This window comes from Hyposmocoma kahamanoa, unplaced genomic scaffold (assembly GCF_003589595.1).
Source record: "Hyposmocoma kahamanoa isolate Upper Pololo Valley unplaced genomic scaffold, ASM358959v1 92, whole genome shotgun sequence".
Classification (NCBI taxonomy): Eukaryota; Metazoa; Arthropoda; class Insecta; order Lepidoptera; family Cosmopterigidae; genus Hyposmocoma; species Hyposmocoma kahamanoa.
Window position 1 is genome coordinate 2,643,164 of NW_020654748.1, and position 22,355 is coordinate 2,665,518.

The 22,355-nt window shown below is 37.3% G+C and overlaps 1 protein-coding gene across 1 annotated transcript in view; it reads right to left on the reverse strand.

The window, feature by feature from the left end:
* The window catches only part of LOC113236639 (probable serine/threonine-protein kinase DDB_G0282963), a 48,768-nt gene that overhangs the window by 19,068 nt on the left and 7,345 nt on the right, over positions 1–22,355 (reverse strand). Inside the window, exon 3 of the mRNA XM_026472800.1 lies at positions 20,644–20,837. Coding sequence (XP_026328585.1) covers positions 20,644–20,837 — 194 coding nt within the window. The remainder of the gene's footprint in view (positions 1–20,643; positions 20,838–22,355) is intronic.

Consider the following 22,355-nt stretch of genomic DNA (forward strand, 5'->3'; position numbering starts at 1 on the left):
CCATCTATGAAAGTATTTCGTCACCCAGTTAGGTTCGTCCGGTTGTGTATTCAATCTTTGTATTAATAAATGGTTACCAAATAAACTATTTTTCTTTCTTTCTTTCTTTCTAATAATTACAACAAACTAGTGGAGTAATTTAACAAAAAAATTAATACCATGGTGGTAAAACCTCCTGACGTTCAATAAAACACTTATATTAAACTGTAATTATTTTACTACATGTCAACATCAATACAATCTGTGTTTCTACAAACAAATGAACTACGAGTAAATTTCTTAGATACCTAAGACAGTGGAATTTTATAAGCTCCAGGCACAAATAGGGGCAAACGATATCTATTGTAAAATCATTTTTGATAAAGATTTTCCAACTACAAGTAAATTTAAGACTGTTTCTGCTACCGTTAAACGAAGTTGTAAAATATGTTAAACTGAACACCATTCAAAAAGATTTAACTGCGGAGAAACCCAAGTTTTCTAACACTCAATTTCGCCTTTGACAACGTCTCGTTTTTTGCCGCCTTTAAAACTGGAAACAAGGCTTTTCTAGGCACATAACACACCCACACTCGCGTCTCTACATTTTAAAACACTTTGATCTTTCTAACTTCACGTTAAAGTGCAATATTCGGTATTTAGTCATTGCCTTCAACATAATATGAACATGCATAAACATTGTAACTTTAGAAATGGTAAAACATTTGCATATCTGTACATACGTATGTTTACTTACGCAAATATTACGGAATAGTTAACGGTAACAGTTAATGGTGTAAATAACTTAATTACGAGAAATACTACAACATATTACGGGTGCGATCGTGATAATAAAATGACGAATGTTCTAAAGTAAACAATTGTGAATGTTATTGTAATATTTTCGTTACAATTAAATTAAATTTGGAACTTGTCAACTTATGTCTCAGGGTGACGGGCGCAGTGGCAGCCCCATATCTTTCTACATTAGTTTTGATTATTACCGACCCGTAAGATATACGGGAGGGCACTATAACGTGCGCGCGTGCACAGGGACCTTCTAAATTCAGGTTCTGGCCCCAGATCAGCCAGTTTACAGAGTTGTCACAGAACATTGTCACTGAGTTGTGGGTGCACGTACAGTACCTACCCTCGCTATTTTCCAGATAGTTACCGGAGCTGTAGGCACGCTCACTTCCCGTTGCGCATTGCACAACTGGCGGTTACCACCACTAAGCCGTCGACTGTAAAGTCCACTACCAAATCTCATTGGTGGCGGATCTGTAAGGCAAGCTTACTTCCCGACGCCGAAGAACGGCGTCTCTCCAGTTCCCAATAACCTAAGTAGCTGGACGGACCGGGGGATATCTAGCTCATCCTCCACTAGCTCTCCGAACTAGAGCCGGAGATGCCAGTCGCAGTGTGCTACGACTATGTCCGGACATAGCTTCCGACTTATAGGCAACTCTCGTGCCTGCGCGCCTCCTCGCGCTTAGGCTCTAAAATCTACTGAAGCCGCGCTATAACGTGTATGTCAATAAGTACAAACACTACAGAATGATTATAAATATATCTAGAATAAACTTAAGAATTTAGAGTATTAATAGACTTTACTGGAGGTGTATAGAACAATTTTACTAAAAATAATCAGTTGCTCTACAGATGAACTTAAAATAAGAACTATATAAGGGTAAATCTTAAGAGAGATTACACTTAATTAAGATGTTTGGTATTAAGAATGTGTTAAAATTTTGACTTGAGTGAAATAAGTCTATAAGAACAATTTCTTTTTCTAAAACCATTTATAGAGAACTATTATCTATATCAATACTATATTAAGACTGTTTATAGATATAACAGTTTTAAGGCGTATAAAGTGTGCTCCTTGGGTCATCTAGACCGCTACTACTACTACCACCGGGGCAGACGTATATGTCCATCTCTGCAGCTCACCACAGCGGCAGTGGCAGTGATCCGAAGGCAGATCATAGCAATAGAGCTCCTTGTGAAAGAGATCGTCCTGGGAAGTACTGCCACCTTACCTATTTTCTGCCGCCAAGCAGTAATGTGAGCATTATTGCATACCGGATATAAAGGGTAAGGTATATTGTGATACCGTCGTTGTTTCCGGTTACACAAGCTACTCACTTTGGGATCAGAGCACGTGATGTTGTCTAATATTTATTTATTAAACTAACTACAAAGTGTATCACCCAAAAAGGTGTTGTTACCATCAAGTTAAGACCATGGTTCCCCTGATTAGAGGTTCGTTCATGTGTAAAATTGACCGGATGTCCTTGGTGGTTTTTGTTCCTATTGGTACATCTCTATTTCTGACTAGTCATCGGCTATGAGCGAAGTAAAAAGTGTAAAAATTAAGCATGATTATTTGCAACTCTAGCAGCTGTTTAACAGACCACATTTTTACGAAGGATTGGTACCATTAATTGTTTTTGAATGTGCTTCAGTTGTTTAGTGTTTGGTTTTGGGTTTTGTTTTTGTACATATTAATGGGTATGTCACTCATGAAACCAAATACTGCAGTAATTCAACAATAATGGAAGAAACATGGTTTAAAAAAATTCTGAATTAATCTTATTTCGAATAATGGGATTATTTTTACTTATACATAAATAATTAGGGTCCACTTATACATTTATTGGTTCCATTCAGTAATTTTTTAAACTTTCAAATCTTTTTTATGCAAACACGATTTAAAAGTTCAAATATTTTATATTATATAATACATGGTAGCGAAACGTCTTAACATTCAATAAATTTAATTATTATTATTAACTGCCTCCGTGGCCGAACGGTTACCATGCCGGACTGCCACGCAGAGGTCCCAGGTTCGATTCCCGGGCCGGGAGAAATATTTGTATGGCCTACATTTATTTCTCTCGTGAGTTTGGGTGTAATTTGTGGTTGTCTAATTGTGTGTCCATGGCACCCGCGACACAGGGTTTCCCTAGTGCGGGGCTATGTTGATTGTGAGCGTGTGAGCGTTATTATTATTATTAGTCAGCTGCTGGTAGCTGTAAAGGTACCTGGCAGAGTGAAGAATTTCATAGACTTCTCACAGATGGCGCTACGGCAAAAAGTTGTTAAAAACCAAAACAAACATCTGCAACAAACACATAGAAAGATTCGTAAGGTCCTCTGGTTCGTTCCGTGGCATAGCATCTAGCACGGTTTGCTAGAAGACTTTGGTTCGAATGTTCGATCGATAAGTGTTCGATCTGTCTATTAATAATTATAACAAACTAGAATTAAACTTCAATGGTTTCTACATATATCTTCCTTGGCCAGTAGATTAAACTCTGCTGCGTACGCAGTCCGTAGAATACGTGAGCTTACCGATGTTGCTACTGTTAGACTAGTTTACTTTAGTTATGGTTCCGTAGTATAATGTCCTACGGGATTCTCATGTGGGGAAAAGCGGCAGAAACCATATTTGTGTTGCAAAATCGAGAGATTCGTTCTGTGTACAGTTTAGGTTCTCGAGTTCCTCTCAGAAAAAAGTTTAAGGTGACTTGTATCATGACTGTGGCATCACAGTACATTTACTCCGTAAAAATTTTTTAAGAAAGAAGTTTTTATTTATATTAACCTTAGAACTAAGTCCAAACTCATAGTACCACGATTTTGTTTAACTAAGGTAAACGATTATTTTATGGCGAACTGTATACGTTTTTACAATAAGATTCCAGAGCATATAATTACGATTACCATTTCCTAAGTTTAAAACTTTACATTAAAAGTATTTTAATTGAAAAGTCATATTACAAAATTGTAGACTACGTGTTAGATATAGATGTATGGAAAGACAACGTGAGTCTAGATTTATTCTACAGCATTTAAGTTTATTTGAAAAGAGTAATCCCTAGAGTTTCTTGCTCGTTCTTCTTAGAGAGGTCAGCGTGGTGAACGAGCAGTAGCTTAAAAATGACGTTTTCGAGTGTGAAAAAATTACCTATGGAATAAATGATTATTCGACTTTGACTTGACTAGTAGTGGAGTAATTTCACAAAAAATAATTGAATATCGTGTTGGTGAGACATCCTGACATTCAATTAATTTAATCACATATTATTTTTTTAAACTAGGAAAGACGTTTAGTGGGAATAATAAGTGTGTTCAAAACGCGGAAGTTTAAAACATACTATTAATTGTAAACAAATCGAAGCATAGGCGGAATATATCATGATGAAACCTGCATATCGAAGAAGGTTCCTGAAGTTCCCAGCCCGCTTTTTTTATATTATGTAGGCAGCAAACGAGCATACGTCCCGCCTGATGGAAAGCGATCACCGTCGCTTATGAACGCCTGCAACACCAGGGGCGCAACAAGCCGTTGCCAACCTTTAGAACCCTTCTCAAACCCCTTTTGAAGGACTCCACGCAGTATTCCTACGGAAAAACCTCGACAGGGAATTCCTTCCATAACCTAATTGTACGTGGGTGAAAGTTCCTCTGAAACAATACGAGATCGACTTGGTTCCAGAGTGTGAGGATGGATTCCCTGCCGATGGCGAGCGGTGCGGTTCTTCAGAACATTGGCCATTGTACAAGCGATAGAACAGGCATAGGAAAGCAAAGTCTCTCCTCCAAGACAGTGGTTCAATATCGTCGGTAAGCACAGCATCGTCAACAATTCTCATAGCAGCCTTAATCCACTCGTGACGAATGATGATGATAAAAATGAGACCAATTTTCATATTGCTACATCACAGCATTATAAATCCGTTGTTTGAAAAGTAAGATTCCCATAGTCAACATCGGAATCCATTGCATCATCGCTTTTCAATCGTTGGTCAAATAAAAAAACGCATATACGTTTTCGTTGCGAGAAATCGACTAACATTTTATTTATGATCGATTTATTTGAAAGTTCTGTATACAACACTTTTTATGGGCATGGTAGGTGGTTAACGTGGAGTTTTTCAATTCCGCTACTTAATATAACTACATATACTATATATATCTGGTGGTGTATTCATTTATGCTTGTGTCATTACAATAGGTTCGTATTTACGTCGTATTTTAGGGTCGTCGTTAGGTCGTATTTTAGTAGCAGTAGAGCTTCTTGTGAAAGAGTTCGTCTAAGGATGTACCGCCACCTTATATATTTCTGCCGCCAAGCAGTAATGTTCGCATTACTGTGTTCCGGTTTTGAAGGGTACGGGTGCCGGTGAAATTACAGGCACTTGGGACTTGTCAACTTATGTCTCAGGGTGACGGGTGCAGTAGTAGTGCACCTCAGATCTTTGCGACTTAACGAGCTGAGAATTTCCTTGCACGTATATTTATTCCCTGAACTCTATAACATGAGCCTTTTCAAGACGAGAGTGAAGAGGCAATATTATGGTCTGCATGCTACACCATCGCCGAACATGGAGGTCCAATGCGAACTTATGTTAACATAAAAAAAAGAATTTAACAAAAAAAAATTATTAAATATTTTGTGTACATAAACATAGCATCCAAATATAAAGTAATTATGTACTTAAGTATAATTTAATGGTATTTTATGCAATCGCTGCATAATGAGGGTTCTTTAAGTTGAGTACCGTGTTTAGGCCACGAGACTTTGCCGAGTGGCACAATAAGTTCGAGATTTTACGACCAAATTATGTAGGTAATGACTACGTACAATACTTTTTCTACAAGTAAATAAAATAATGAAACACAGCACTGAGATTTTTTAATTAGTAAAAATACGTTGTTCTTTTTTTGAAACTCATTATTGTTCTGTGAATAGAGCTATAATGAGATTTTTCACTCCAGTGTCATAGACAATGGAATTTTGATTCTGTACTAAAAAAGCGCCTTCGTGATATGATTTATGAAATTATAATTGACAGATTAAAGTACGGTAACAGAAAATAGTACATTGTGTAGTAAACGCGGTGAATAAGGAATTTTGAACAAGACTCTATTAGAAACCCGAAGTCGAACATTAGGGGCTTTTGGAGTCGAGGTACGTAATTCCCGTACCGCCCGTAAAACATTCTGTTTTTCATCATATTTAAGAGTAAGGAATATTATCAGTTATACGTTGAACTATTTAAATAATTGGAAAGTTGAACTAACAGGATGAATTTCGTCCAATAAGTTCAACTTTTTGAAAAGTGTAGCTAATTGAACTAATTGGAATATTTGTGTCCGATTAGTTGAACTGATTGAACTTATAGTTGAACTAAGTGGAATAGAGGAAATAGTACGATTGCGTGCGGGTTAACTTGACTATAATACCCTAAATAAAACCCCCGGGTCTTTTTCTTGCCATTACTTGGTACTTGGTGGTACTTGTGCAACGGGCTGGTATCCGCAACTCGACGTTAAGGCGCCTATTTTGCGAAGCTCTTGCCTTTTAAGTTTAATTAATATTCGAGATAGACTGGCATTGAGCGATGGGAGTGCTTCCCTCGCCTGTCTACAAACGGTAAGGGTGGTCCATGTATTATTACCTATGTGAAGATTTTGTACCTTTGTGTATAGTTGTTCTGGACCAATGATAGGGGAGGGACACTATGGGTTCTGGTCCTACAGCGTCCGTCTCCAACCCTTTTCTGGCTAGTGCTAGTAGTAGCATCTGCTGCGTCATTGCCACGTGAGCCGCTGTGTCCTTTAATCCACCGTAGAGTTACATGGTTTTGTATACATACCTCCATGAGTGCTTGATGGCATTCCTAAATGAGCCCTGAGTTTATGTCATAGCTGTTCAGTGCTTGAAGTACTGACATACTGTCGGAGAGTATTCGAATGGAGTAATTCTTTACTCTTCTCGCTATGATTGCTTCTGCCGCCAACTTGATGCCCATGCATTCAGCCTGGAATACTGCGTTGTAGTCACCCAGCGGTGTTGATATCCTAATATTGAGGTCTTCTTCCTGATATGAGAATACTCCAGTACCTGTTCCTGAATTTGGCTTAGATCCATCAGTAAAGACTCTGACCTCTCTGGGGTTCAGTCTTTCGTTGGGATCATCAAACAATTGTATCTTGTATTTTTTGTCAAAGATGGGATTCTATCCACAGTCGCCTCCAGTAGCGGTTCCTCATTGACAGTCTCATAAGGGATTTCTATATGTGGGGTCCTCATGTGCTTCCAAAGGCCGGCTGTGTTTAGACGCACTGCTGTTGACGCCGCTTCCTGTCTAATGAACAGTGGGAGGGGTCGCAGGTCCAGCATCGCTTCGAGGGCCGCTGTTGGAGTTGTCCTCATGCAGTCGGTCGTCGCCATGCAAGCGAGTCTTTGGAATTTGTCCAGCTTGTCGGTTGCGGTCGTCAGTTTGATTCGTGGCCGCCATACTATCGCGCCGTAACTGATCACGGGTCTTATCACCGCTGTGTAGGGTCATAGTGTTATCTTGGGTGAAAGTCCCCATTGTTTACCTACCATCCTATGGCACTGCCAGAAGGTGATAGTAGCTTTTTTAATTTTGTTGTCCAGATGTTTGTTCCAGTTCAACTTGTTGTCCAGTATTACTCCCAAGTACTTGACTTCGGTTGATATCTGTAGTTCTGTACTGAAGAGTTTGGGTAGTCGTTAGTTACCTAGTAGTCGTTTGTTTGTAAACATTACTAGTTCCGTCTTTGTTGGGTTTACCGATAGTTCGTATGCTCTGCACCATCTTTCCACAATTCGGAGAGCAGCTTGTGTAATGTCGCAGAGTGTATTGGCATAATTTCTTGTTAGTAAATAATAAGTATAAATTTGAATTCCGAAAAACTTCTCTGACTTCGACAGCGACTCGCATAATAGCACAAAAACTTGAATAACTACCAAAACCAAACTCATACACTGTAGAGTAAATGACAAGTCATCATTGCGAATTACAAACTTTGTTATATACACCATTACAATCTTACCACTTTCCCGCTCACATCAGTTGTTTACGGATATCCGGAGAAACGACTAACACTATTTTGTTTCACTTTATCATCAAGCCATATACGGCCCACTGCTATACGTAAATAGAGACTCTAAAGCTATGTTTTTAAGTCGCAGTACTGTAGCCTAGCCTTAGCGAAATGAGAATGCAGAAGGCTCCGTCCATAAAAAAAAGAAACTTCAAAAATAATAAACTAAATAAAATATACAAATAACATTGTCTTACCAATCTTCTATTCTAACTAGTACAGAATTAAATAAAATTAAAGGCTTTTCGGGATGGTAATACCATCCTAAAAAACCTCAAGAATTACTCCCGTTCAATATCTATCCCTAATAACATTTAACAGGTGTAATGTTTGCATCAAATAAATTTGTATCTCTGTACTTGTACATACGTAAATCAAAAGCGACTGTCATGTATCTTTACTTCCACTGGACACAAGTATATACATATGTATATAAATGTTACGTACAAAATACAACTAAACCCTAATCGTTACTAAACTAGGTCGTTTTGCAAACTAGTTGTAAGGCCTACGGATTTACTGTACTACGTCTGTCACGCAATTTACGTAACCGCCGAAACTGGCATACTATTAACCTAGTTCAACACTACAGCTAGCTAGGTTTATGGGGCTTTTACGGGAAAATTGGCTCGAACACCTTCTAGATCAAGTCAATTTGCACATGTGTTCATTTGTCTGTGATGTCCTACCATAGGGAAGACTTTGATATTGACGTAATGTAGAAGAGATCTCTCTAACTGGGAAATTTATTTAAAAAATAAGATTTGATAATAATGATCGGGAAGCTAACAATAGCCACTTTGACACATACCGTTCTTGACAATGTATTCAGATACTGTAAATTATTTTTGTTCTCATTACTTATTCCTAAGGTACGAGTAGCTTCCCAGGCAAGCGATCGCACCCGCATACTAAGGGAAGAGACTAGTCCGTCGTAATGCTGACGCGTTCTTAGCGGTGCATGGATCAATGCATCGTAGTCATTCTATAATTAGTTGGTTATTAATAACAAATAGGCGGAGCCGGTATGTGGTTGTCGGTGGTTTTTTATTTTTATTATTTTTTCGATTTTTATTTGTTTGTGTTGTTTGATTACTTACCCGAGAATAGTTTTTCATTTGTTTCCTTTTTAAATATTAGTTTTTACTGTCAACGAGCAAATCTTTGTTTATGGAAACGTCACAACACTGTCGTAATGATATTAAAAATGTCTACAGAATATATCAACAGTTAAATGATAGCCAAGCTAACGTTTGAAATGGAGAAGTAGGAAAGTTGCGGTGTGCCGCATTCGACCGCGGCAACTCTGATATCAGTTGTTTCGTTACCGCATTGTAGCTGGCTACAAATACGGAATAATTGAGGAAGCTGAGTATTCTATAAACTTACATATTCAATTAAGTATAGCAAAGAAACATAGATAGGAGTTGAATACAAAACGTACTCGTCGTACTTCCCGTACATTGACTTACAATTATATGGACGTCGGGTCCGCGCTAAAAAGTGTCCGAACTTATAGGGCGTTAAAATCGTACACAGAGCGTCATTCACGCTTTAGTCTTCGTTTGTTCGACTGACAGCGAAGCAAGCAAAATTAGACAGTACTGCGATGACATTAGAATTTAAATTCAACGTTTTAGCTTTTTCATATTCTTTTACATGTCACTACGTTTAAATAGGTTGACTTGGGACATTTTTTTCGTGGGTTTTGTATTAGACCCGTCGTCCATTTATTTGTCGGTCAATGTTCCCGTAAGTGAATTTGATTTGTTTAAGTAAAGTTCTATTTTCTAAACTTCATAAAGAAGTTGTTCGAATTTCACGAAACAAATGAATATAAATTATTATTGAGCAACTCTATCATTTGGTAAAACGTCACTTCAAAAATAAACCTTATATCTAACTCGGGAATGTATTTTAGAAGCAGTAGAGCTCGTTGTGAAGAGGTGTGTCCAGAGAAGTACTGCCTCTTTATCTATTTCTGCCGCCGCGTATTCCGGTTTTGAACGAGTGCTGGTGAAATTTCAGGCACTTGCGACTTGTCAACTTATGTATCAGGGTGACAGGCGCAGTGGCAGTGCCGCACAGATATTTGCGATTTAAGGCTCTGAGTGGCACTGCAACTGTTATCGACGGGCGTGTAGCTTACGTCACGTTTAATTTGACAGTAATAACTGATCATTAGAGACACAAGAACCTGGTTGCGGTCAACTGATGGCTTTCTCGCGATGTGATATTGAATATGTTTTGCTTTTCATACACGCCTTATCACGTTCAACGAGAGAATAGTTTATTTTGTTTAATATTTAATTATTCGAAATACCAAAATAATGCGTACATACCATCCATCACGTCACGTCACGTGGAGACAGACACTGTGAAGGAAGGTTTTAATGCGAGTGGCGACTCGCTATGCTTCTGACAAATCTCGCTCGCTTCCTCCAGTAGCATTAGTATCTGTATACATCGCCGTTTGTTCTTGGAGAAATTTGAATTTTAGTATACTTTAATGATGTCAGTGCCACTCAGATATTTGCGATTTAAGGCTCTGAGTGGCACTGCAACTGTTATCGACGGGCGTGTAGCTTACCATCAGGCGACGACTTGTTCGTCCCGTCACTTGATATATTAAAAAAAATGTATACTTTTAATAAAATCATCTTTAACAAGTTATCAAGAGAACATTCCATAATTCAAGTAAAGAATATCATTGCCCAATCTTGGGCGAATATACTAAACGCGAAGCGAATATATTATATATTGACTGCTGAGGTAAATTTTTAATTGCAGTAGCGAACTGATATGCAAGAAAATTGCAATATCAAAAGTGCAATTCATAAAGAAAGTTAACAACGGTTACACAATTTCCGTAAAACTTTGAAGCTTGGACTTTAGAAAACAATACTTTATGTAATTCTTATCACTTTAGATTGGAACTTAATTCATTAAACGACTTTTAATGTCAAAAGTCAAAAGAGACACCGCATTTTCAGAATGTTAGTAGCAGTAGAGAACCTTGTGAATAAATTCACTCGGGGATATATTGCCACCATTCCTATTTCTACCATCAAGCAGTAATACTGCATGTAATCATTACTGCGATACAGTTTTGAAGGATAAGGGTGCGGGTGAAATTACAGGATGAATAGGCGAGTAGCGTACTACCAGACGCACGACTTGTTCATTCCGTCACTTGATGTTATAAAAAAAAAAAAATCTTTCTAATAATAAAGTCTTTAAAATAACATCTTAAGGTATGTTTACAAAACACGTCTTCTTTTTATGGAGTATCTCCAACTAGTGAAGTTGACAACCAATTCTTCATAAAAAATCTCGTCTCGAAAAAATGCTGCCTTCTTTTAAAGTGCCGATTACAAATCTGTCGATGTAATTGGATTTTCCCAAACTATCTAACACATATAGAAGAACGAAAGTCACACACATTGCTCGAAGTAATAACAAGTTGAAGTTGCAGTGGGCAGGGCACATAGCACATAGAACTGACGGCCGTCTGGAAATTTTTGGAGTACTATGTTCAGCAGTGGACGTCTTTCGGCTCATATGATGATGATAATGATCTAACACATATGATAATTTAAGACGGCCAATTGATGATTTTAAATAGTCCAGAAACTTTTGCGGTCATGAGCACAACAACTGACGAATGTTTTATCCTAATTGGATAAATAATAAATGTAGATACAAATATATATTTTATGTTATTTTATGTCTAACGTAACTTCTTGGTAAATTGTCCAACGTTCACTATCTATTAACGTCAGGAAGAAGGACCGCCTTGTCCTCGCTATAAAAGCATGATCTTTGACCATAGAGTTTATGTAACAGCAATTGCTATATGTAATTGACTTCCGATTAATATAAAATATTTCAATGGTCATAAATTCAAGGTTTAAGGTGCGTTAACACTAGGTCGACAGGTCGCCTTTCCTTGTCCGCCGAAGACGGCCAACTATCTACTATAAATCATTCTCAGTAAGATACTATTTATTAATTACACAATAAATACTTGAATATTTAAATAACAGAAACTGCCACGGAAATTATGTATTGAACACTAGTCCGAAAATGACCGAAACAAACATTGAGTCGTTATTCGGTCGATTTTGCTGCCGAATTACCTATTTAACAACTTGAACGCCACGCGGGTCACCATGTGGGCCACACTACGAATGTCGTTGGAGCCACCAGGATTTCGTAATTTTCATGAGTTTTTACAATGTTGTATTTCAATGACAATGCATTGAAAATGTAGTATTTGCCACTGTAAACTAAAAACTCTGGTGTTTTTATTACAAAAACCAATTAAATTGTATGTTGGCACACGGGTGTCCCCCGTGGCCTCAGCGGAAGGGATTACGTTTTTACATCCGCGGGGGCCGCGGGGATCACCGCTTGGCCCACCCCGTGCACCTCCCCCCGCGTGCTCTTGCGCCGCGGGCCGCGGTCGGCGATTTAGTAGCCCATTATATAAATATATCATATAAACTTCCAATAAAATACTAAATATTTATATACGTTACATACGTCCCATTTGATGCAATTTGACACAACCCTTACGAAATATAGAAAAACGTAAATAAATTCTAAGTCTTTTGTGGAAAATAAGAAACATGCTAACTGAGTGTTCTACAGGGCCACACGGCCCACCTTTCTTACTATTTGGAATGATAACGATACCTCGTGGCTTGTAAATCGCGTTTAAAGAGAAGCATTGCCTTGGCCCACCGGTGACCCGTGTGGCCTGAATGGATTCAATGGGTTTGGCCCACCCGTGCCCCCCATGGCCTGAATGAAAAGTCACTTTTTTTTAGTGGCGTTCAACGTGTTAAAAAAAAATTAATAGTGTTATTCTATAAACTCAACGAATTCATAAGAAGAAATAGTTTTATAATTTAACGATATTATAATTGTACTCATGTGTTGCAATGTAATTGAAAACATTTGGATACCTTACCCCAATCCGCATTGGACCAATATGGTGAATTATGTATGGCCTTAACTCTCATTCTATGTCCAACACTGAGGTCTAATACTTCAGATTTTTTTGCGGAATAACAATTGCTTACGAAAGACGAATAATAATGGAATACATAGCGTCGTCTTATTACTCTATGTTCACTTTTTTCAGTTTTGTAGAAGGAGGTGCTGGTGAAATTACAGGCACATGGGACTTAACAACTTATGTCTTAGGGTGACGGCCCCTCAGACCTTTGCAATTTAAAGCTCTGAGTGGTACTGTAACTGTTATGGACAGGCGTGTATCTTACCATCAGGCGCACGACTTGTTCGTCCCGTCACTTGATGTTATAAAAAAATATATAATAACACACTCACGCACTAGGGAAACCTTATGTAGCGGGTGCCATAGACAACCACAAATTACATCCAAACTCACGAGAGAAATAAATGTAGACTAAACAAACATTTCTTCCGGCCCGGGAATCGAACCCGGGACCTCTGCGTGTCAGATCAGCATGGTAACCATTTGACCACGAAGGCAGTTAATATTAAGCAATAAAAAATAATAATGATGTTAATATAATAATGGTATTAATAATTAAAGATTATGAATTAAGAAATGGAAATCAAATAAATTTCATTGATATTTGTTATTCAAACCCAATGACATAAATTTACAATCTTTAATTAATGACATCATTAAAGTATACTAAAATTCAAATTTCTCCAAGAACAAACGGCGATGTATACAGAGACTAATGCTAGTGGAGGAAGCGAGCGAGATTTGTCAGAAGCATAGCGAGTCGCCCCTCGCATTAAAACCTTCCTTCATAGTGTCTGTCTCCACGAGACGTGACGTGATGGATGGTATGTACGCATTATTATGGTATTTCGAATAATTAAATATTAAACAAAATAAACTATTCTCTCGTTGAACGTGATAAGGCGTGTATGAAAAGCAAAACATATTCAATATCACATCGCGAGAAAGCCATCAGTTGACCGCAACCAGGTTCTTGTGTCTCTAATGATCAGTTATTACTGTCAAATTAAACGTGACAGCTCGAAAGTGCCATCCGCCACTGTCTTTAAGATACTTCGATGCTTTCTTGGGATTATGTTTACGTTAACGTGATGTGGACAGATGAAGTTTTGTCGTTATACAGGATAAATACCCAGCAATGGGACGTAGAATGGGTCGTCTTCTTATCAGGTCATGCTTCCTTTAAAATAATACTTTTATTACATTGAGTTATAATAATAATAATGGTCTCAAACCATGGAATTTCCTGTGCTATGTCACTCATACTATACTATGTTAATTCATTTTGGGGCACGTACCAGAATTCCCAAAACATAACCAATTTAGAAAACCTTTTTTTTTTATAATATCTAGTCACAGGACGGACAAGTCGTGAGCCTTATGGTAAGCTACACGCCTGTCCAAAACAGACATAAGTTGACAAGTATCATGTGCCTGTAATTTCACCAGCACCCTTCAAAACCGGAACACAGTAATGCTGAAATTACTGCTTGACGACAGAAATAGGTAAGGTGACAGTAATTCCCTAGACGAACTCTTTCACAAGGAACTCTACTGCAACTAAATTTCCCAATTTGGTCCTACCGGGAATCGAACCCGAGACACCTCCTTATCCAGCGCTTACAGTGTAAACCGTTGATTCACCGATCGTCAAAGTTGGAGTAGTTTGTTGTCGCCTTAATTGGCTAATTTAGTTCCCTTGTGAGTTTTGTGACACAAAACAAAGACGATCTTTAAAAGATAACTAGTGGCAAACTATGAGCAGAATCATTGTATGATTTATTCATTAAGTTATTGAAAAATCATCGATTTTACCAATGAACCGTGAACTACGGGAACCGGACCATTGAACGTTATTGTAATATTTAACCGTTGCTTGAACTTTAAAAACCACTGGAGTACTGTTATTTTTGTAAATGTTTACAGACATCTGGAATGACTAGGTTCTATCCATACACATTGGGTGAAGGCAGTCATTGGAATTGTATTATAATATTTAATTTAATAATTTAGTTTGTTTCATTTAATTCTTTAATAATTTAATTAGTTTAATTGAATTCTGTAATAATTTAATTTGTGAAATTTCAATCTGTAATAATTTAATCATGTAAAATGTTATTGCTACTTACACTAATTTTTGGCCGAACGGATATCATGCTGGTCTGTCATGCAGCGGTCCCGGATTCGAGTCCCGGGACGACAGAAATATTAGTATGACTTATTTTTATTTCTCTTGTGAGTTTAGGTGCAATTTGTGGTTGTCTATGTGTGTGTCCAAAGTCCATGGCACCCACGGTACAGGAGGTCCAATCTCGATCTCCGTCAGACATCCGTCCGAAACAATTACTGTCAAATAAGTAATATTCGACAAAATTAAAAGACAAGTATCAAGTATGAAGCTTCATCCGCATCACGCGTCTTTTCATTTGGTCAAGTATTACGTATTTGGCAGTAATTGTTTCGGACGGATGTCAGACGGAGATCGAGAGTAAACCCCCTGGGTTTCCCTAGTGCAACGTAACACACACACGCGTTATTATTATTAAGTTCCTTACGAATAAAGTTGAGAATTTTCAATCGTTTTCAAACACGAAATCAATCGAATCATCATACGTAGGCGATCATAGTCCATCTAGTTACGCATTACCGTTAAATAAATCACCGGTACCAGAAACTCGTGTGACGGTCGCGACCTTTGGTTTCCTATTGTCAATGACTTTGTCAAGTTAACTTTCACGGTCAATAAAATGATAGAGATTCGCATGATTTTCAGCAAAACACGTGAGGTTAAGTAATACTCATGGATAAAGAAAATATAATGTATATATTAAGTAAAAGGAACGTAAAAAGGTCATTCTCGGACTAATGTTCACTACCAGTAGTTTAGTAGCAGTAGAGCTCCTTGTGTAAGAGTTCGTCCAGGGAAATACTGCCACCTTACCTATTTCTGCCGCCAAGCTTTAAGTTATATTGAGTTCTGGTTTTGAAGGGTAAGGGTGCTGGTGAAATTACAGGCACATGGGACTTGTTAACTTATGTCGCAGGGTGACGGGCGCAGTGGCAGTGCCCCTCAAATCTTTATGGTTTGAAGCTCTGAGTGGCACTGCAACAGTTACGGACAGGCATGTAGTTTACCATCAGGCGCATGACTTGGTCGTCCCGTCACTTCACATTGTAAAAAAAATTATCAAAATCATTGACTTACAATTATATGGACGTCGGGTCCGCGCTAAAAAGTGTCCGAACTTATAGGGCGTTAAAATCGTATGCAGAGCGTCATTCACGCTTTAGTCTTGGTTTGTTCGACTGACGGCGAAGCAAGCAAAATTAGACAGTTCTGCGATGACATTACAATTTAAATTCAACGTTTTAGCTTTTTCATATTCCTTTACATGTCAATACGTTTAAATAGGTTGACTTGGGACATTTTTTTCGTGGTTTTTGTATTAGACCCGTCGTCCATTTATTTGTAAGTCAATGATCAAAATTTAAATTGTTGATCTAATTGATTTTACTCAATACCGCATAGCACTCAACTGCAAATGAATTCATATGAAAAATTATTACTTTCCATTCTATTGTTCCAAGTAGTCTTGATTATGCAGAAGAATTTGTATTTCTATGGAATACTTGAAAGTCTAATTTAAGGAGCTTAAGCAGAACTGTGGCAAGAATTGAGGGCACTGCAGTTCGCACTGGCCTAGATTCGTTTTTGATGTTTTTGTTTCAACGTCGAGGGAAAATTGAATGCATTCGTCGTATCAATCCGTTGCTACCGCATTTTTCTTAATTTGGTTTAGTCACGTTCACTGTGGGTCGATGACGACGTACGAACGTTGCTTTATACATACATAACTTCAGAGTTTCAGCAGCTCGATTTTGATTGCCTCTCCCGATCGGAAACTGCGTCTTTTCCGAGTCGAGGCGAATAACTGCGATTCACAACTGGCCGATCGGAAACTTTAGACATTTCTAATTTGGACAATAGTTGATTTAACTCGGAAATTAGAAAGATATAGTAGGGATCAGGTTCATCTTCTCGCTCAGAAACCCATCTGATTTTGAGACTACCCGATAGGATCGATTCTTATTTGAATCAAAATCAGGACGCAGATCACTACATCATTCAAAGAAACAATTAATTTCCTATGACCAACACTATCGTTTTTTAAATAAATCTTCATCTGCTTTCTTTGATTTTTGGAACGTGGTAATGTTTTTATGACAATTCTAAAATGTCGTAAAAGGCAGAGGTATCAAGTATTTTAAAACAATCCTTAAGCGCGTTTGCGAACTGCGTCCGCATCTGCACTGTGACATTTCGGATCATTTCTCGGAAATGCGCAAACGCTCTAAGTGATGGAAACAAGGTAACACTGTGCGTGATGTAGACATATTTTCGACAAGCAATAAAATGTGAACAAGTGAGTGCACCTACTGGTAAGCGACATTCCTGTCCATAGCAGTTGCAGTGTCACTCAGAGCTTTAAACCGCAAAAATCTGAAGGGCACTGCCACTGCACCCATCACCCTAAAACATAAATTGACAAGTCCCATGGACCTGTAAAATCACAATCACCGTTATCGGAACGCAGTAATTCTCACATTACTGCTTGGCGGCAGAAATAGGTAAGGTTCTTCCCTAGACGTACTTTTTCACGAGGAGCTCTAGTGCTACTAAATTTAAAAATATTAGTTAGGAGAAAATACCAGAAAATAAGGAAAGAGAATCTGTTATATGCTCGAAATTAATAACGCAACTAAATAGCTTAAGTTTCATTTTCGTGGAAACTGTGGTAGTGGACTGCGTCGCGGAATCAGGCCACTGCAGTTTGCACTGTCCTAGATTCACGTCTTGCTTTTGTTTCCGCGACCACATTCGCTCTTCATCATAATCAAGTGCTTTCCACTTTATATAGAGCTCTCTTATTTATTTATTCTACCTTCTGAGGTAGTTTTTTTTATATACTAAGGCATGTTACAAGAAAGACGATGATGTGTCAAATAACCACACTAATTATCAAATCTTATAGTAGGAAATTCCCTGTACTATAAATGTCAAAGGTGTGCAAATGTCCTGGGATACGGGTACCAGAATACCCAGATCGAAACCAATATAAAAAAAAATCATTTCTGATCCTCATCCAGCGCCCACAATGTAATCCGTTGGGCCACCTAGATTGTTAAGATGAGAAAATGACCTAGTTTTTAACCGACTTCAAAAAAAGGAGGAGGTTCTCAATTCGTCTGTATCTTTATTTTTTTTGTATGTATGTTACGCGATAACTCCGTCATTTGTGAACCAATTTTGATAAGGGTGGCAAACTAGGGGATGAATGACTTTTGAGGTCGGTTTTTTTAACCGGAGGTTAGGTTATATATATTTATTTCAATATTGAATTCACCAGATTCATAGAAATTGACACTAAATCGCGTATATATTTGTTTTTTCAAACGCTTTCCAGGTCACGACAGGTGACTGAGTTGGTAACGTTATCAACAAGTTATGTCTAATATTAATGCAAACCACCATATTTTTCTCTATTTGTTGTACAAAAGTAATTAATTAAATACCTTAGTTTTTAAGATTTCAAAGGACATTCCAATTTACGTTAGGTATGTTTTACAAATTATTTTATTTTAACAATATAAATTTTATTAAATTTTGTTGTTAATGGTAATTAGAACAATTTAAAACATATTAATCAGTAATGCAGTCTTATGTCTGCTTGAAATTTTTCATCAGAGTAAATACTTGATCCCAAAGTACATAATTACTAAACATACATTTTTTTTCACTTACAGTTACACTTATATGTTTATTCCAATCCGCACATGCACTTACATATTGAATAGGTACTTTAGATGCACTATTCACACTTTATTACACTTTTTATTTTATTTCTATTCGTTTATTGGATCTTTCATTCAATTCAATTCAATTCAATTAATTTATTCATTCGTTATTACAGGTACATGATATAGATGGTAATAATAATTTTATGGAATCTCTGCAATAAACCAAAGTGGCATACGAAGTCAATTAAATAAAAATGTAATGTCAAAACAATAATAAAAGAAAAATGGATACAATGTCAAAAAACTAATAATAATTAAAAAGTCTAAAAATATTAATAACTAAATGGTACCCAACTGTCAGCATTTACCTATTCTAAGAAACTGTCATTAAAACATTCTTCTATGCTATAGTAACACTTGTCAATTAATAATTGTTTTAATACATGCTTGAATTGCATTTCACTAAGATTTTTCATTGCGTCTGGAATTTTATTAAATATTTTGGGTGCCATATCAACAACGCTATTTTTGTATAGGGCCGTTTTACATACATTACATTATTACAAATAACTTCTAGATTTAGTACGTCTCGTTGGTTCTGACTGAAAACCAGCGCCTTACTGAACTTAGGCATGTGCTGATGCAATCTGTATTTGTGTCACACTAGTGAATAAAGTGTTTATCCACCAAAATTAGTGGTACGTCAGATTCAGTTTTGATGCAAACTTGATGACCCCTTTTTTGAAAGTAGATACCTAATGTATTATTTTCTTTGATGTCTATGATCTAAATAAGCTCCAAGTAAGAAATATCATAATCATTAAAAACAAAAACTCGATAATTAGGTTATTCAGATTTGTCACATTAAAGAAAAGATATATTTTGTAGCTAGTTATTATTTTCCAAACTGTTTTCTTTCTTTTATTCTCATTTCACTTCAAATCCATTTTAATGTAACAAGACAATTCAGCTCTGCAAGTTGAGACTGTTGGATGGATTCCAAAAGCGCCACTGTCGTTATAATTGGTGTTCTTTGTCACTTGAAAGAAAGAACTTTGAAAATACACTTTGGGATCGGACATGTGAAACAGCTCTGAGTCATGTGTGAAGTTTATTTCAGAGAGGAGGGTGGAATCTTTCTGAGTGTGTTGATTACTTTGTTGGCATTCTATATTAGTTGAAATTTTTTACAATTTCAATTTTTCTAAATTTTTTTCTGCAATTAAATTTCTGCAAATTGTGGAAATAATTAAATTTTATATGTAATGAGTCTGCAAACAGACACTCAGGTACAAGAACCGGAGAATGATACGTACCGTATCGAGCAATGCCGCTTTCTGCATTTATGCCGGAAGACATCTCATTATTATTATTATTATTAATTAATAGCTTCACCAGACCGCTATTTCGGCTGTAGGCACGTTTGTTGAAATACTAGTCCATCTGACATTTTAAGATGGTTCTAATACTGTCGTGGGTGTGGCGATAACAGCTCACAAAATTTTTAAACGGAATCGGATGAATAATAATGGAAAAAATCTATAAATTAATATTTGTTACACTACAAACAAATATTAATTTATAGATTTTTCCACATTTTTAAGGAATTCCCACAACGATATAACTTAGGCCTTTTCAAGGCGAGAGTGAATAGACATTATTTATGTGTGATGCATGCTCCATAGACGATGTCATCGAAACGTTCCATCAGGTGAGATGGAGGTCAAGATTTTTATAGATAAGAAGATGAATCAAACTGCATAAATTGCAGATACTCTGAATTCAAATTTTGAATACTTATGTGGTAAGTTCAAGTTACAATACGTTATAATAACATGGATTGTAAATGGGAAGTTGCATAATTTTTTTTTGCTAATAAAAAGTGACGGTGCTTTTGGTGAAGCAACTTCACTTACCTCCGCAAATGACGTCAGCCAAATTAGTCTGCACACACTGATGCGTGACGGCACCGTCTCTCACTGTGGTGATTTCTCCGTACAGCTGATGTAGAGCCTCCTGGTCAGACATCAGGATGGTGCGCGGGGAAGGGCACTCGTCTTCGATTCCGTTGTGATGACGGGAAGATGACCGTGATCGGGATCTGCGACGTCTGGAAAGAAAACGTTGTTTCAGAACTTGGTAGCAGGAGAGCTAGTAGTGAAAAAGTTTGTCCAAGGAAGTACTAAGACCCTACCTATTTCTGCCACCAAGCGGTTTTGTAAGCATTACTGCGCTGGTGTAATTACAGGCACATGGGACTTTTCAACTTATGTTTCAGGGTGACGGGCGCAGTGGCAGTGCCCTTCAAATCTTTGCGATTTAAAGCTCTAAGAGCCTACGTGTATTTTAAAACAAGCCGTCATTTGCGCGTACACGCACCGCAGACGCACTATAGTGTATCGATTCAAATAAGAAGCTTATGTACTCCACTGGAGTCTACACTTAGCGTTTCATGTAGTTGCTACATTGCAAGAAAAACTATCTCTTATCATCAGAGATTATAATATACGCCGTGTATATGGTTCTTAGTGGTACTGCAATTGTCTTGGACAGGCGTGTCGCTTACCACCAGGCGCACTTTTTGTTTGCATGATGTATTTAAATAATTTACATGCAAATAGTCGAACTTTCAAGTGTTAAACATAGAAGCTAATGACAACAAAAAATTGTTTGCGTTAAATTTTTTCGAGAAATCCGATAGCAAAGTTTAAAATTGATTTGTAATTGATGTTGTTCTAAACCAATGACAAGCAAATGAGCTAACAATTTATCGTAATGATAAAGCAGTTATAAATTACACGTTCATTTACATCTTTTTTTTTGTAGCTATAAGGAGAAAACAGATTGCAACTTTTCAATTATAGTAAAGAGAAAATAATCATAAACGTAGTTCAGTACTAGTAACATAGACTTATTTGTATAGCGTGACACAAGGCATAGTCCTAGACCCTTTTGTTTATAACCACTGCTCACTTTAATTCCATTGAGACTCCTCTGAGATTATTTTGCATAGTGTGTCAGTGGAGTGGCAGTGGTGGCAGTGGTGGCAGTGATGGCATTCATTCATAGTCATTTTCGCAGCATTAGAGCTCTTTACGAAAAAGTTAATCTAGGGAAGTACTACCACCTATTTCTGCTCCCAAACATTAGTGTGAGCGTTACTGTGTTCCGGTTTCGAAAGGTAAAGGTCTCGATGTTGGAACAATATTACTCCTCCTATCCGTAACAGCGTCACAAAAACTGCCTCCGTGGTCGAACGGTTACCATGCCGGACTGCCACGCAGAGGTCTCAGGTTCGATTCCCGGGCCGGGAGAAATATTTGTATGACCTACATTTATTTCTTTCGTGAGTTTGGGTGTAATTTGTGGTTGTCTATGTGTGTGTCCATGGCACCCGCGACACAGGGTTTCCCTAGTGCGGGGCTATGTTGAGTGTGTGCGTTATTACTATTAAAAAAAATAACTTTCAAGCAGAAGCTGCAGGAGTATCTTTTAAATATGCAGAAATTGGAAATATGAGTGGCTAAGGTGTTTGAAAAAAATAAATAAATATAATAAAATATAAAGATATTTATTTCTCCACAAAACATAAAGAACACAATACTTAAAAAACGAATAGAAAAAAAAA